The sequence below is a fragment of the Parasteatoda tepidariorum genome, chromosome 10 (genome assembly GCF_982258835.1).
Source record: "Parasteatoda tepidariorum strain Cologne lab strain chromosome 10, Ptep-v5.0, whole genome shotgun sequence".
Lineage (NCBI taxonomy): Eukaryota > Metazoa > Arthropoda > Arachnida > Araneae > Theridiidae > Parasteatoda > Parasteatoda tepidariorum.
Window position 1 is genome coordinate 92273658 of NC_141764.1, and position 14913 is coordinate 92288570.

The following is a 14913-nucleotide window of genomic DNA, read 5'->3' on the forward strand; positions in this document are numbered from 1 at the left end:
AAAACGGATAAAATTAGAGACAACTCACGTAAATTTCACTTATGGCATCTTTTACCATTATAAATTAGTAGATTGTATATTAATTAGTAAGTATTAAATATTAAAAAATAAAGCATTACTTTCTTTTGAATTCTCCAACAGGGGGGAGGTGGTTTGTTTTTGTCTTCACAACATTAACAACTTCTAATACATCAGCAGAACATTTAGCCTCTTTGACCTCTGTAGCATTTTGATCCTAAATAAAAAGGCAGAAAACTCTTTACTGAAACAATTTTTCAAAAAAGGGTTAAAATATACTAACATAGATATATAATAATAATTCTTGAACTTGAAAGAAAAATAAAGCTAATAACCAATCATGCATAGTGTCCACACATTAATCGTTTGACCCATCAGCCGGATCTGACTGTTTATTATGCTTTTTCTTCACTCACCATAATGTAAAATTAAAGTTCCAGTTTGTTACCTTTCTAAAGGAGTAACATACCCTTTGTATAACACTTTAAATATTCAATTTAAGGAGTAAGATTTGTACAACTAAGCTAGTTACTGTTTCTTTATTTTAATGATATGCACAATGCCCGGAACATTACGAATAGGTCCATGATACAACCGTACTATGTATAAATACTTCGGTTGTTGTGTTGTCATTACAGATGCTCATATTATTATTCACACAGTTAAGTGATGGTATGCTAGCTTAATTCTATTTGAGATTTTTTTTATAGTTATAACTGTTTGTTCAAGCTGTAATCATCCAGTCCAACTCATGGCAAATATTTCATTACTCCAACATCAGAAATATTAATACAACAAATTACTACAAGCGACTATTTTTAGTAAAAATATTATCTATATGGCAGTCTGACATTTACCAGTATTTGTTAAACAAATTCAAGAAAAATGGCAGAGTAAAAATATCAAATTTAATTTATTCCAAATTATAAGTCAGAGAGAATGAGAAAAAAATGTGTGACTGTCAGTTTATTTTTTATGGCAAGAAGAAAAATTAAATAAAAGCTGTGCTGTTAATAGTAAGAAAACTGGCAAATGCTTCTGGTATTTTCCCATTAGCAAGGCAGTTTTATTTACATAATTTACCATTAACCCTTTCGCGCCGACTGTCACATATATGTGGCAGCAAGAAATGCGCTCACTTCCCGGCTGACACACTCGTGTGCCAGAGCGTTTTCTCGTTCACCCCCGACCGTCACTCATTTGTGCCAGTGTTTCGGAACGCTTTAAAAATTAAAATTTCTTCAAAAAGATGGCATTGTATGTCCATATGGTTTCAGATACATGTAGATTTGACTTTCTACTCAAGATGAAAGTACATTCACGTGGTTTTTAGGGGGAAGGAATGTTTTATGATGGCTCTTTAAATTCACATGTGGTATTTGTTTACAGTAAGCAGCGGACGTTTTTTTCTCGCTACTTTCGATTTTCGGTTTAGTTTTTAGTGGATAGTTAGATCTTGTAGATTCCTGTTTTAAAATTTTTCACACGAAAAAAGAACTTTAAGTCATATATTTAGTTTTCAGATATGTAATGTTAAATGTTATTAAATGATAAGTACATAATGAAAATAAAATGTGTAAAATATATATTTAAACAAGAAATAACTTAAGTAAATAAAGTATCCATAGAAATATATTTAAATACTCTACAGAATAATACTAAACAAGGCGTTGCTATTTCGGTAATTTCATGGAATTAGGCATAACAGCAAAAAACCCTCCGGCCCAGGAGAGACGCACGCGAGAGAGACTGCCGGCCTCAGAGGTAAGTGCGCTTTCTCTCTTCCCGTCGCGAAAGGGTTAATAACCATAGGCTGTCGGTAAAGAACTCGTCTTCCTCGCAAAAAATCCTTTTAAATTCAGATTTATCTTGCGAGACAATAATGACAGAAATGTCACAAAAGGAAAAAAAGTTACACTTACTGGGGTGGCAGAAACTGTTTTCTTTTGATCTAGAGAAAATAATAAATATTATAATTTTTAGATAATTGCAAAACACTATAAAAAGAACATTACTTTCTAAACAAGAATTTATTATTGAATTACACATAAAATCTGACCTTAACTTAAAAAATAAGATCTGACTGAACATAATAAATTTGAAAAGACTGGATTTTATTAAAAAAAATTATCAATAAACTAATTTATGAATTTATCGGTTCATTAAGAGAATACTCTGCAAATAAATATGTTGCGTAAGAAAAAGAAATATTCTCAGATTTCACACGGATTTAAGCTAAAGCTATTTCTAATAAATAACTATAAAACTTCCTATCACTCAGTAAAATAATTTTTTTAAAAAATATCAAATATTATTTCCTTATTGCATGCTCATAAATAATTATCTCAAATTCTATTTTTAGCTGACAGACAATTACTTATAAAATATACTTGAGTCATTGTAAATAACCATCAATCATTCATTCATTCATACATACATACACATAACTACATATAACTACATGAATACATATAACTACATTGCGTTTATAAGATACACCACAAAATATGCCATACCTTACAAAACCCAATTAAATACGGTATAAGAAGGTAAGAATCGTCACATAATTCATTAAGAAAAACTTAATTTTATAAACTTAACAAGTTACATTAAATATCCCAATCGAACATACAAGACACTTCTGAACTTTTTCACAAATGCCTACTCTTCTAAATATATATTTTAATATGTATTTTTTTAAAAAAAAAAAAAGGGTTGCAAGTGTTAATTTTCTAAACATGAGAGGGTATCAAAATAGTGTTGTCCTAAAATAGCAATCTTACTAACTACTATTGCAGGCCCTGACATGGTCTTAAAACTGGATTGCACTAGATAGCGCTTCAATCAATATTCTGATGCCATCAATACTGGGAGCAGACTACACAGATTGTTAAAACCGGTCGTGGCTTTTACCAGTTTAATCAAAATGCAATGCAACTGGTAGCAACACAGCAACTAATATATATCTGCTCTGCCACTTCCCTTGCAACAGAATAGATTTGAAAGACAATACCATTCACTCATATTAAATTAAACTTACCATTTTTGTTTATGATAAGCTTTTTAAAATTTATGCATTTTTCAGCAACAATTCATAATGACAAGTATAGAAATAAAAAATTATTTTTACCTTCATTTAAAACACTGCTATATAATGTCTTAAATTGAGCATTAGATTTTAGAGATGACAACGGAGACCTAAAACGGACAAGAAAAAGTATTAAAATAGACACCACATACATCAAAACTTTTTTTTCCTTTTCTTTGCTATCAACGAAGAGTTTCTAACTTAGGACAAATAATAATTATTTTTATACTGTTTGATAAACTAGGCAATATTTGTCTAATTCAATTGAAGTAATAAGAATAATGTTATAACTTCAAAAATTATCATTAGTAGTTTGTGCTGTTGGGTCTGATGAATGCATATGAATAATGAGTGCCATGTTCGTATAATTATCTTTTTTACTTCTTTTTCAACAAAGATTCTAAAAATATATATAAAAATCTGAGAAATAAAATGCTATGTATAGGTCAAAGAATTTTGAAACTTTAAGCCTAGATAAGTGAAATTAATGTTACAATATGGCTAATCACTGAACTCGTAGAACTACTAATTAAAAAATATTCTTATTTTTTATAATCATTTATTAAAGTCAAACAAATTAGCTTAACATAAAAGGGTTTAAAATATAGATAGGTGATACATTTAATTGTTTGTAAATGCTGTAAAATTAAATGTTTGATAAAATAAATTGTTTGAAGATTATTCAAACATTACAAAAATTGCTAAAGTTAAGAATCTATTCGACCACTATTTAGTTAACTCTGGTTAATTGACATGCTTACAGAAAGAAAAAAAATCAAATAAACTTAGAAATTGTATCAATTTTTTTTTATTATATTTATTAATATTGAATTATCAAACTGATTTATTGCAAGCCCTGGTTTTATAAGAAGAATTTTTTATAATTCATTTAAATATTCATTGCATGTAAAATTTAAAAAAAAATGAAAAAACATTAGAAAACTTCTTCTCTACAATAAAAAAAAAATCAGCAAAAGTAAGTGGGAGTATATATTTGAAAAGAAATTGTTAACTTTATTGGAATCCAAAATGTGACTGGAATTGAATTTTGCACCGAATGTTTTAATATTTAATTTTTTTTATTTATTTTAAGCAAAGCTGGAACAACAACAAAAAAATTTTGAATGTAAATGGGAGTATATTTTTGAAAAGAAATAGACTTATTGAAATCCAAAAATGTGACTGGTAAGGAATTTTGCACCAAGTTGTATGTTGAAACAGAAGTAAGGGACCAAAATTCTGTCACAGACAAAACAAACATATTTTATTATGCTCCGAGTAAATAAAATATCTTTTTTACATTTTTATAGTAAATTATTGCAGCTTATGGCTAATTTCAACCAACTTGTGGTTTAACATTCAATTTGCCTTAGTTCCTGTGTTTTGTAAGAAACAAGTTTGACAGTATGTGCAGTAGAATATAAAAACTACATTTTTTATTCAAATTGATGGCTAACAGATGTGAAAAATTCATCCATTATCAATTCGTATTTAAAAGCGAATATCTTATGGTAAAAAAGGGTGCACCCAAATTAACATATAATACTTTTAATAAATAATTAATAATAAATATGCATGAAAATAATATTTCTCATCTTTATAAATGCTGAAATTTGATTTGCACATAATTTATTACAATAAAAAATAAGCTCTTTTTAAATCATTTCTAATTTATTTTCGTAAATTATGGTTAATTTTGATTGCCTCATAGTTTAATGACCAAATGGCCAATTTAAAAATTGAATGAAAGTGAATATTTTATTGCAATAAGTGGTGCAGCAATAACAAAATATAAGACAAAACAAATTAAACAAAGAAAGACTAAACATTATACATACATAAAGATAATATTCCTGGTCTTTATAAACGCTCGAATTTGATTTGCACATATTTCAATGTCACTTGCTATACCTAAAATAAAATTGAATATAAATTAATTAATTTTTTTCTTTTACTTCAAAATTTTAATATTATTTTACCACATATAACATAATTTTGTAAGGAAACTTACACAATTTTCAAACTATAAATTAAAGATTTAACTTCAAATTTACCAAAGATCTAAATTATATTAATTGTTTTTGGATGTTTCTTTATTTTATTTTTATTTATATATATATATGTTTGTGTGTGTAGTAAAATGTACAGGGTTATTCATAATTCCCTCCGGGCAGGAACTGGACTATTGCATGGATGTATGCCGTGTGACCAAGGGTTCACACATAGAATGCCTATAATGTATGTAAGTAAAACTTGAATAGTTTCGGAATAATTTCACATGTTTCTTTTTTTCATATTCGTCTTCTTCTTTTCTTTTTTTTTTTTTATAATAACGCCTTGAAACCCCGGAGAGAATTATGAATGACCCTGTACTTTATGAAAAGTTTTTTGGAAAATTATGTTTCATTAAACAAATGGATTTATGCAATACTTAGAGATATTATTATAGATTTATGCAATACTTAGTCAGGCTTGAGATTTCGATAAAGAGTCTGACAATGCATCAACTCAAAACATGAAAAAATAAATAAAGTGTGTGAAACTTCTTAACACATAAAGGATACATTTAAATTATTTACATAATTACTTAAAAAACTTTCACTACATGGGTACATTGACAATCCGACATACTGTTAAACTTTATATAAATCACGATAAAAAAAGAACAAAACGAAGTAAAGCAACAAAATAATGTAAAAATAGTAACAATTCTTCTGAAGTTTAGGGAGTCGGAGATTCTGCAAAATGTCAGAAAAATCTCCTGCCTGTTCAATGTATAAGTTTCTTTATGCAAAAAGGTAAAACTAGAACAAATTCAATTATATACTAAACCATTACTTACTTCTAAATTTCGATGTTGCTTCTTTTGTTTCTTCAACCAACTGATTATTTTGATGTTTTGTTGCTTTGGCTGAAAGTTGTTTACAACTTGAGAAAATGTCAAATCTCAAATGAGTTGCAACATCAGATGTTACAGCTTTTCCATTTAGAGTTGTTTCTTTCGTGTCATGATGTCCATTGAAACCATTTTCTAAAGGCTTAATTTTCTTTTTTTCATCTAAATGTGAAAAAATAACATGTAGAAGAATAGTGTTATACCCTGATTCGATTATTTTGCTTCTTTCTTTTCAAGCTCATATAAGAATTATACTTTCAATAATAATTTTCTTTTCCCATGATACCCATATATTTGAAATTTGATCAGCCCATCATGCGAATACAGCTCGCCTATTAGGACGTCTTTAAATATAAGTTAAGCTTTTGCCTTTTGGTCCATTTCAGGCCATCAGGCTGATGTGGCTCATCTACTAGAACATCTTCAAATAAGTTAACTTTTGCTTCATGGATACTCTATGTTTAACGTTTTTAAAATTTAGATGATACAGTATTTATTGGACAGCATAATACTTTAGCAGTTAATAATACTGAACATTTATATGCTTTTAAATATACTTCTATTCCTGTTTAAACTGACAAAACAGATTAGGATGATGCTGAAAAATTATGTTTATGTAAATTACATAAAAATAAAACTTTCAAAAATCTAAAAGCAAGGGTATAATAATAAATTATCATTTTTATAATGCTGATCACAAAATTCAAGATATAAACTAAGAAGAGAGCAAATTTAAAAAAAATATTAATTCCAATTAGGTGTAATTGCAACTCAAGATAACTGATGCACAGACACCTATCACTGATAAACAAACACCAGACTTATGACTTCAGCACCAGCTGGTTGTTTATAAACAAGATAGCATATTAATAATTTAGATATTGCTGACGGCAAAGGTTGAGTTAATTTGTTCTGCATAAGTTAGAATGTTACTTAATGTGAAAAAAATTAAATACAATGTGGAATTCGTTAAAATATAATTCTTTTATGTCAATGTCTCTTATTTAGCCTAGATTTATTACTTGTTTATGTATATTTTACTATAACCGTGACAATTTTTGGTTTGTGCATTTGGCAACTTTGTAGCATAATTATTTCGTTCATGTTTTACATAGCTTCATGCCTGTCCTAGAGCTCAGTAAGAAATAAACCAAATTTTTCTTAGGGTAAAAATGTAGAATGTGTCACTTAAGAAAGTTCATATATGGCATGGCAGGTTTACTCGAAATAGAATGGAAAGAGTAAACAGTTGAACACAAAAACAAATGCCATGTTTCAACAGCCAATCAAGACCGATACACATGCTGATGACACTAGCAAAAATCCATCTCCTTTCATGGTAATTCAGAAAAATTTCTTTTATTTTGAATATTTTAAGAGGTACAACCTAACAACTTTTTATAAAAATTAAATAAATAATTAAATACATATATTCAACCTTGTTAATATTCAAAACACAATCTCAAATTTTAACACATTATAGAAAAATTTGAAATAAAAAAGAATGTTTAAATATTTCAATTACCTTTAATATTAGAATCTGGTTCTGAATTAGAATTCGAAATTGGCACAATTGCATCTGCTCCTGGCATAGCTAATCTAAAATTAAGAAATGTTAAACTGTATTATACGCTATTGTAGATTGGATAGTGATAAATCAGATATCATAAAAAAGATACAAGACAAATGTCAATAAATACAAATAGTCCTTTTATAGGAAAAAAATCCCAATTATGATATGTAGCACCAAAAAAAATTATAGTGATGATAAAATAATTATAAAGCAAGTCAAACTGTAATGTAATACAGAACATACTTTGAAATATGCAATTAACATGTTAATAATCAAGAACAAGATATTTAGCCAATTTATAAGCATGATCCATTCATTCAAACATTATTCATATCTTGGTATTACAATAAATTATACAAAATGGAGTGGTTTAATACTGTACCTGATCACAGTAGGTAAAATCAGAGGCACCAAACACCACTACCAGATTCTTATACAACAATTAAACTAAATAATATATTGTCGCTTGCCTGAAAGTGCTATGAGTTTTACCCTTCAAAATTTCCCTGTTCTTTGTATAACATTGCCTGACTGAAATTTAAATTTCTCTCCAGAAATCAGACATTTTCATGCATCGACATTTTTCAGGCAGTAGTGAAAAATTCATACAAAAGTTCATTAAAATACAATGTGGGTAATTTCTATAAAGTTTTAACTAAATTTTTACTAGTTCTAATAATCGTCAAAAAATAAAATAAATACACATAAAAATCTGACTAGAAGTATGAAAGAAATTTTAACAATCAAAATCATAAATTTAAATTTAAGATAGACTTAAATTTGTACCTCTTATAAAAAACAAATACAGCATATAAAAAATGCTATAAATATTTGTGTATAATACCAAACTCATAAAATTAGAGAAATAGCACCGAAATTTTCTTAGTCTTTTATTATTACAGATACAATAATTAACTTAAATAAGAAAAAAATAATATTGAAGCTTATAAGCGAAATATTATAAATTAACTTTAGCTTATGATATATATTCTAAACTAAATATATTTTAATAAACTTAAAATTGGATTACTGTTAAATATATGCAAAATTCATGAACTGTAACTGGAAATGAAAAACCAACAATTGAAATTGGTTAGGACGAAATCTATTGATCAATTGAAAGAAGAACTAAAGGCTATAGTCATAATTACACACATTACATAATTCATAATAATGCGATCGACACAGTTCATACGATTTAGAAACAATCTTTCAAATAAAATTCATTCATATGAAAAAGGCTTTGTTTACATTCCATAGACATAAAAAAAACGCACCAATAAGCACTAAATCTAAATCAGCAGAGTTAAGTTTAAAAAATACATTTCAAATAAATACAATATAAGCTAAAAATAACTAAAAAATCGTTAAAAATAATTTTTAAATAAAAAAGTCCTAGAGGAAAAACCCATCAAAAGTAAAAAACTATCAACCATCCCGCCTTAAACCAATCGTGCACATGGCGCCACCTCGATTGAAAAAATGAAACTAATATGCGAGTACTAAAGGATCTTTGTTTGCCAAGGTACTAAATATGGATGAAAGTGGCTAGACCTGTGGCAGAATTTTTTTAGTCTTTCTGCGACAAACCTCTCTAGCACTAATATCTTTCTGCAAGATACTTTTATTTATAAATAAATACTGTAAATAAGTATAATAAGAATTACTAAATGAAGAGTTTTAACAAAGAAACTCATACCAAGTTTTGAAAAACAGACATTTCTTCACTTGTTAAGTAATTCCAAACTATATTTAATGATCTAATAAAAAAAATTCTCAGAGAAAAAGTTATTATATGTTATACAAACATCATTTAAAGTGCTAGTACGAAAAGCTATTAAAATAACATAAACCATCTGATTGGACAATGCTACCTTATTTAATGAAATAAAAATTCATGAAGTTAAATAACTTCTAACAGCATTTTTGATAACAGATATATGTTAATTTTCTAGTCGGCTGTTAGTTTAGATTGAATTTTCTAAATAACGAACAATTTTCGACATATTGTATTTGAAAATTGCGATAGGAAATGCGAAATAAAATATAAGTTAATTAATTGGTAACATTCAATTTGAAATACAGTAGGGAACCGATTATCCGGAACGATCGGGACCATTGCTATTCCGGATAACTGATTTTTCCGGTTTTCTGAATTTCTACAAAAAGCCGTTTGTTTATTGTTAAACCCAACAAAAAAAAATGTTTTTTTGGAAATAATCTTAAAAAGAAGAATAAACGATGAAAGAATACACTAATAATTATTTCCAAAATGATGGTAAGGTAAACATCTTTCAAAAAAGAAGAAAAAAAATCCTAAAATCTTATGAGGAAAAATTTTTTTTTTTAAAAATGGCTCAAAAATTTATCGAATTTCGTTCCGGTTTCTTGGTTTTCCGGTTTTCTGATTTCCGGATAACGGGTTCTGTACTGTACATGAAAATGTTAACACACGTGACCATTAGGGGTCGCTAGGATCTCCCAATTATTTTCACTAATCAACAAATATTGTCTGGCCCTTGGCATACTGTCTGGCCATACGGCATACTTACAAAATTTCCTATTTTTACTTTTACTTATTTATTATTTTTAAGAACCACAAAGGAAATTATTACAAAGTTTAATTAACTCTTTTCAATAGCTATGAAAAAAAGTATGCGTAAGTATAGTTTAAAGTAGCCATTTCACAATTTTGTCTTAAAGAAAGTTAATCCCCTCCTCTGTCAATCACTCGTCTTGGTGGTCTACTAGAAAACATGGAAGCCAGTTTCATCCGAAACATTAGCTTATATAATAATAGCTTTTTGTACCATCCATAAAGGAAATTTGTGAACACAATATTTTTCAAACTGTGAACACGTTATGGTTGAAACAATTGCTAAAATGAAAAAATTAATAGTATTACTGAGCTTATCAATCATGAGTAAAGATATGATGAATGAAATGAAACAAGAACTTGCAGTAGAAATAGCGTTTTGTTTGACTTAAGGAAAATTGTATCTAGTATAACAAAAATAACTTATGGTGTCCAAATATAGTAGAAATACATAATAGCGTTGTAAAATTTCTGGCAAAAGAAGTAAAACATCCTTTTGCGTAATTTCATTGCGCATTCTGCACCAACTAGCACTATGGGTAAAAAACTTGCAAGATGGTACAATTTTACATGGGTGAACGAATTTGTAAAATTAGGTGAAATATTAGAATAAGTGGAGTGTGTGAATCAGAGAACTTAATCCTTGAATAATGGAACGATCTTACTCAAAAGTTTTCAGTCAAGAAAAATTTAAGTCTGCCTACGCGTCTGAGCAAGACTTATCGTCAATGAACTCCAAATTTACTGTAAGAAACTGCATTGATTATTTAAGTGAATCATGTGTATTATTAAAAACAAACAGTTATAACCCAAAGATAAATGACTTGGCTAATTTCAGCAGCAGGTGTTCCACTTAATGAGATTAAATGCAAGCAGATTTTGGAGATCAGATTTATTTGTATCATTAAAAGACTGTTTGGATAAACAGCAAATATATTATGCGAAGCGGCTAAAGAAACTATGATTTTTTTAAGTGAAAATATAAAGGCAATAAATGATATATTACGAATTCTATAATTTTTTTTCCTTTAAGAAATTTAAAAACAATTAACATAAAACTAAAATATGTTTTAAATAATTTTCGTTTAACTTACATTTAATGCAAGTTAATAACAAAACAGTAAATATAGTTACAATATATAATAAATTATCGACTGTCTGAAACCAAAACAAGTAAAATTCTTTTTCAATCAATAATTTTTTTTTTTAAATATTCTAAGTGGCACATTAGCCATCCGAAAGTAATGTAAACTGGCACACTAATCGAAAAAGGTTTGCTGCCATAGAATATTTAATTTTGTGACTCAAATACACCTAAAAATCAAGTCAGACAGATTTTGATCACATACATATTCAGTTATTTTAATCAAACTGGAGACGATATTTATATGACACTATTTTAATTCCATGAAAATTCCATAAGGCCCTTTACAATTACAGAGGATACTGCAGAATCCTGAAAGAAACAATTTTTTTTCCGCCGTCTTACAACGTTTATAAGGAAGTTACAAAGAGTTAAAAATAGCATCTAAATTAAGCATCTAAAGTTGAGCATCGAATTGGGTTTTAGTAAAATACGTTCAACATTTGAAAAGCAATCGTGAAAGGGATGAATTATCGATCATTCTCTATAGAAGTTAGAATTAAGAAATGTGCATGCTGCAGGCGGTAAGTTACAATCTAATTTAGGGGTCGGAAAGAAGTGGCCCGCTGGCCGTTTAGTAATTTTACGTGGCCCACTATGCCCTTTAAAGTAAGCAGCAATTTGTAGATTTCTTCAAATTATAAGGTTTGAAATATTTTATTAATTAATAATTTTTTAAAATTAATAATTTTAAAAAAATCTGAAATATAGGTTTTCAGAAAAATTTCATTCTTACAAATATCATTACCCCCACCCCCTTCTTTTTTTTTCTTCCTCTGACGTGGACAATAAAAATGGCCTTCAGCTCTGTTAAGAAAAAGCAATCCCACCTGTTTTTATGATTTCTCCCGCACAACTAGATAAAGCAAACTTATTAGCGATGTGGTTACAGACTTGAAGTTTTTTCAAGCTAGGTTAGAATTTATTCAATTCCCGTGTTGCATCAGTTTATACACGAAGCACAAATAAACTGTACACTTGAGTGGCCAAATTATTATGACCACCTCAGAGTTTTATGCAAATGAGTTATTGCGTCACAGCGTTGCCGCTAGAGGGCAAGATAACCATAATACGAGAATGCTGGACATCAGTTATACTGTGTTGAAAGAAAAATGATTTAACTGAATTTCATCGGGGAATGATTGTGGGTGCGAGATGTGTCGGAACGAGCATCAGCAAAACGGCTGCACTTGTGAAGTGTTCTAGAGCAGCAGTTGTTAATGTGTACAAAGAATGGACAATCAAGCAAAAAACCGGATCTCAGCGTCAGACTTGTGGTCGTCACAGGGTACTGAATGCTCGATCAGAGAGAAGGCTGGCCAGAGTTGTGCAGCGCAACAGGAGAGTAACAGTGCGACAAATTGCAAGTGATCTAAATCAAGGAGCAACTGTGAACGTCTCTGAACGTACTGTTCGACGCACATTGCGCCGTATAGGGTATGGAAGCAGACGACTGAAGGGGTGGTCATAATATTTTGGCCACTCAGTGTATATTTTAATAGAGGAATTCGAAAGGTTCTTTCAAGAATTTAACACATATGCCATGGAAATAAGGATGTTTCAGAATCCATTTCAAATAGATATCAACAACATCTTTCCAAAATATGAAATGACTATCTAAAAAAGTTCGTAATAGCATAGATTTAAAAGCATTTTATTCAAGTATTTTTTCCGAATAATTTTTAAACATAAAATGATTTGCAGATGGCATGTTCTTTGTTTTTGGAGGAACTTACACTTCTAGGGAACAAACATTTTCTAAGAGGTTAGTTGCAAAATGAACTATTATAAATATACTATTAGGCTCGCAGATAAGCACCTTTTAACGACCTCGAGGACTGCTATGAAAGTAGACAAAGAAAAGTTAGCTTCCAGACTATAACAGCAGGCATCACATTAAATGTGTTGGTAGTTTGGTAGCACATTGATAGTTTATTGAATAAGATTTTGATTATAAATATTTTATTTAGTTCTTATATGCTAAGAATTCAGTTTTAAATGAAAACTAAAATTCAATTTTCACCCCTTTTAGCAAAAGTTGTGAATAGGAAATAAGTGCGGTCGGCATCCTATGTTTCATTTATACAGAATGACCCCCCTCCTTTCCATGTGTAAAAGATTGCCGATGCTTGGTCTAATTTAAATTTCCCTCAATCTAGTTTGAAATCAGAAGAAACTCCTTTCCATCCTTGAATAGGGACTGTGATTTTCTTCCTCACAGGAGAAAGAGCTTTATTTAAGCACTCTTTTTGGCTACGATGATTTCGACAAATACGTAGATTAAAAGAGAAATGAATCGAGGAACTCCGTCAATGACGACTACAAATCTAGTTAATAATATGCATTTCTAGGTATAGTATGTATTGTCAACTAGTAAAACAAAATCAATTTTTACTGTCCTTCGGATAAAAACTTGATGAATTGAGAACTGCATATATTACATCTTATTAAATCAAATGATTAAAAGTGAAGAAGCAACTGGTGTGATGAACTGTTCAAATTCCACTAAGAAACTCTTAATAATTGAACGATCTCCCGTAATAAGAAATGTGGAATTGATCTATCAATAGATCTATCAATAGATGTTCTAACAAAGCACTAATATCATCGGGGCTTTTCACTTATGTGGAAGATGGGAAGAGGAGCTAATCCCGTGAAGAAATAAGCAAATTAAGAGGAAAAAATAAACGAAATTTTGTTTTAGAGAGAGAATTGAGTAATTTTAGTTTGTCCCACAGCTTGAACACAGGAAAATTAAGACTCGATTTCGACTACACAGCATGAGATGCAGCTCAAAATCGAGATTATTTGCAACAAAAAACAAAATTTGGCATTGCAATACACTCTGGTCTAAAAGGCAGAAAATCCAGCCACCCTCCTAAATCCAATCAACGATGCTGTTTCTGATAAGATCATTGAAAAGGTGAGGCTGAGGAACTTTGACCTCACCGCAATCTATTCCGTTTTAAAAAAGAATGGAATTCCATGGATTTATTTTGCTTTCAGATGTTTGTTTTAATGACGATATAATTCTATGGGGGGGGGGGCTTTAAAGAAAGATTTTCCTATGCTTTAAGACTCAGGATTAGATTAGTATGAATGGCAATTACACATCTTTTAATTTCCTGATTATATGATTCAAGGAGATTATCCAGAAAAAGACCTTTCTACTTTAGAATTGGTCCTTACATTGCATTTTAATCATTAGCATTTTTAAGTCCATTGATTTCATTAGCTCTAATTTTTATATCACATTTTCTCTGCCCTTTATCAACTCAGCAATATCCTCTTCATACCGTAAATTCTATTAAGATTCTCTTTTATTAATTTCGTCCGTAGATACGGATGACCCTGCTTTGGTAACAAAAACTTTAGTACTTTGACCCTTTATTTACCAAATCATTAAAAAATTAACAAAACTGTGCGAAACTTTTTTGTTTCATTAAATAATGTCAATTTTTCACTTCGACACATTCTTTTTTTTTTTTTTTTTATATTCAATGATATTTTCTAATTTTTCATAAAATTTTTAGTTTGGGACTTATACCACGCTACATAATTTTCATTTAAGTTAAATTTCCTTCAATACTCTGTTTTA

The 14913-nt window shown here is 29.1% G+C and overlaps 1 protein-coding gene across 8 annotated transcripts in view; it reads right to left on the minus strand.

Annotated features, from left to right (window-relative positions):
* LOC107451716 (histone-lysine N-methyltransferase SETDB1-B) overlaps window positions 1–14913 on the minus strand; it is a 97675-nt gene that overhangs the window by 25571 nt on the left and 57191 nt on the right. For 6 of the 8 annotated variants that reach the window (XM_087153338.1, XM_087153339.1, XM_087153337.1 and 3 more), the window contains 6 exons: window positions 7528–7601; window positions 5949–6164; window positions 4945–5017; window positions 3149–3216; window positions 1941–1969; window positions 120–235 (listed from right to left, as the gene is read on the minus strand). In XM_087153338.1, coding sequence (XP_087009464.1) covers window positions 120–235; window positions 1941–1969; window positions 3149–3216; window positions 4945–5017; window positions 5949–6164; window positions 7528–7601 — 576 coding nt within the window. Of the gene's footprint in view, window positions 1–119; window positions 236–1940; window positions 1970–3148; window positions 3217–4944; window positions 5018–5948; window positions 6165–7527; window positions 7602–7957; window positions 9052–14913 lie in introns of those variants that run through there. The other 2 variants (XM_016067900.5, XM_016067901.5) reach the window with 2 other exon arrangements.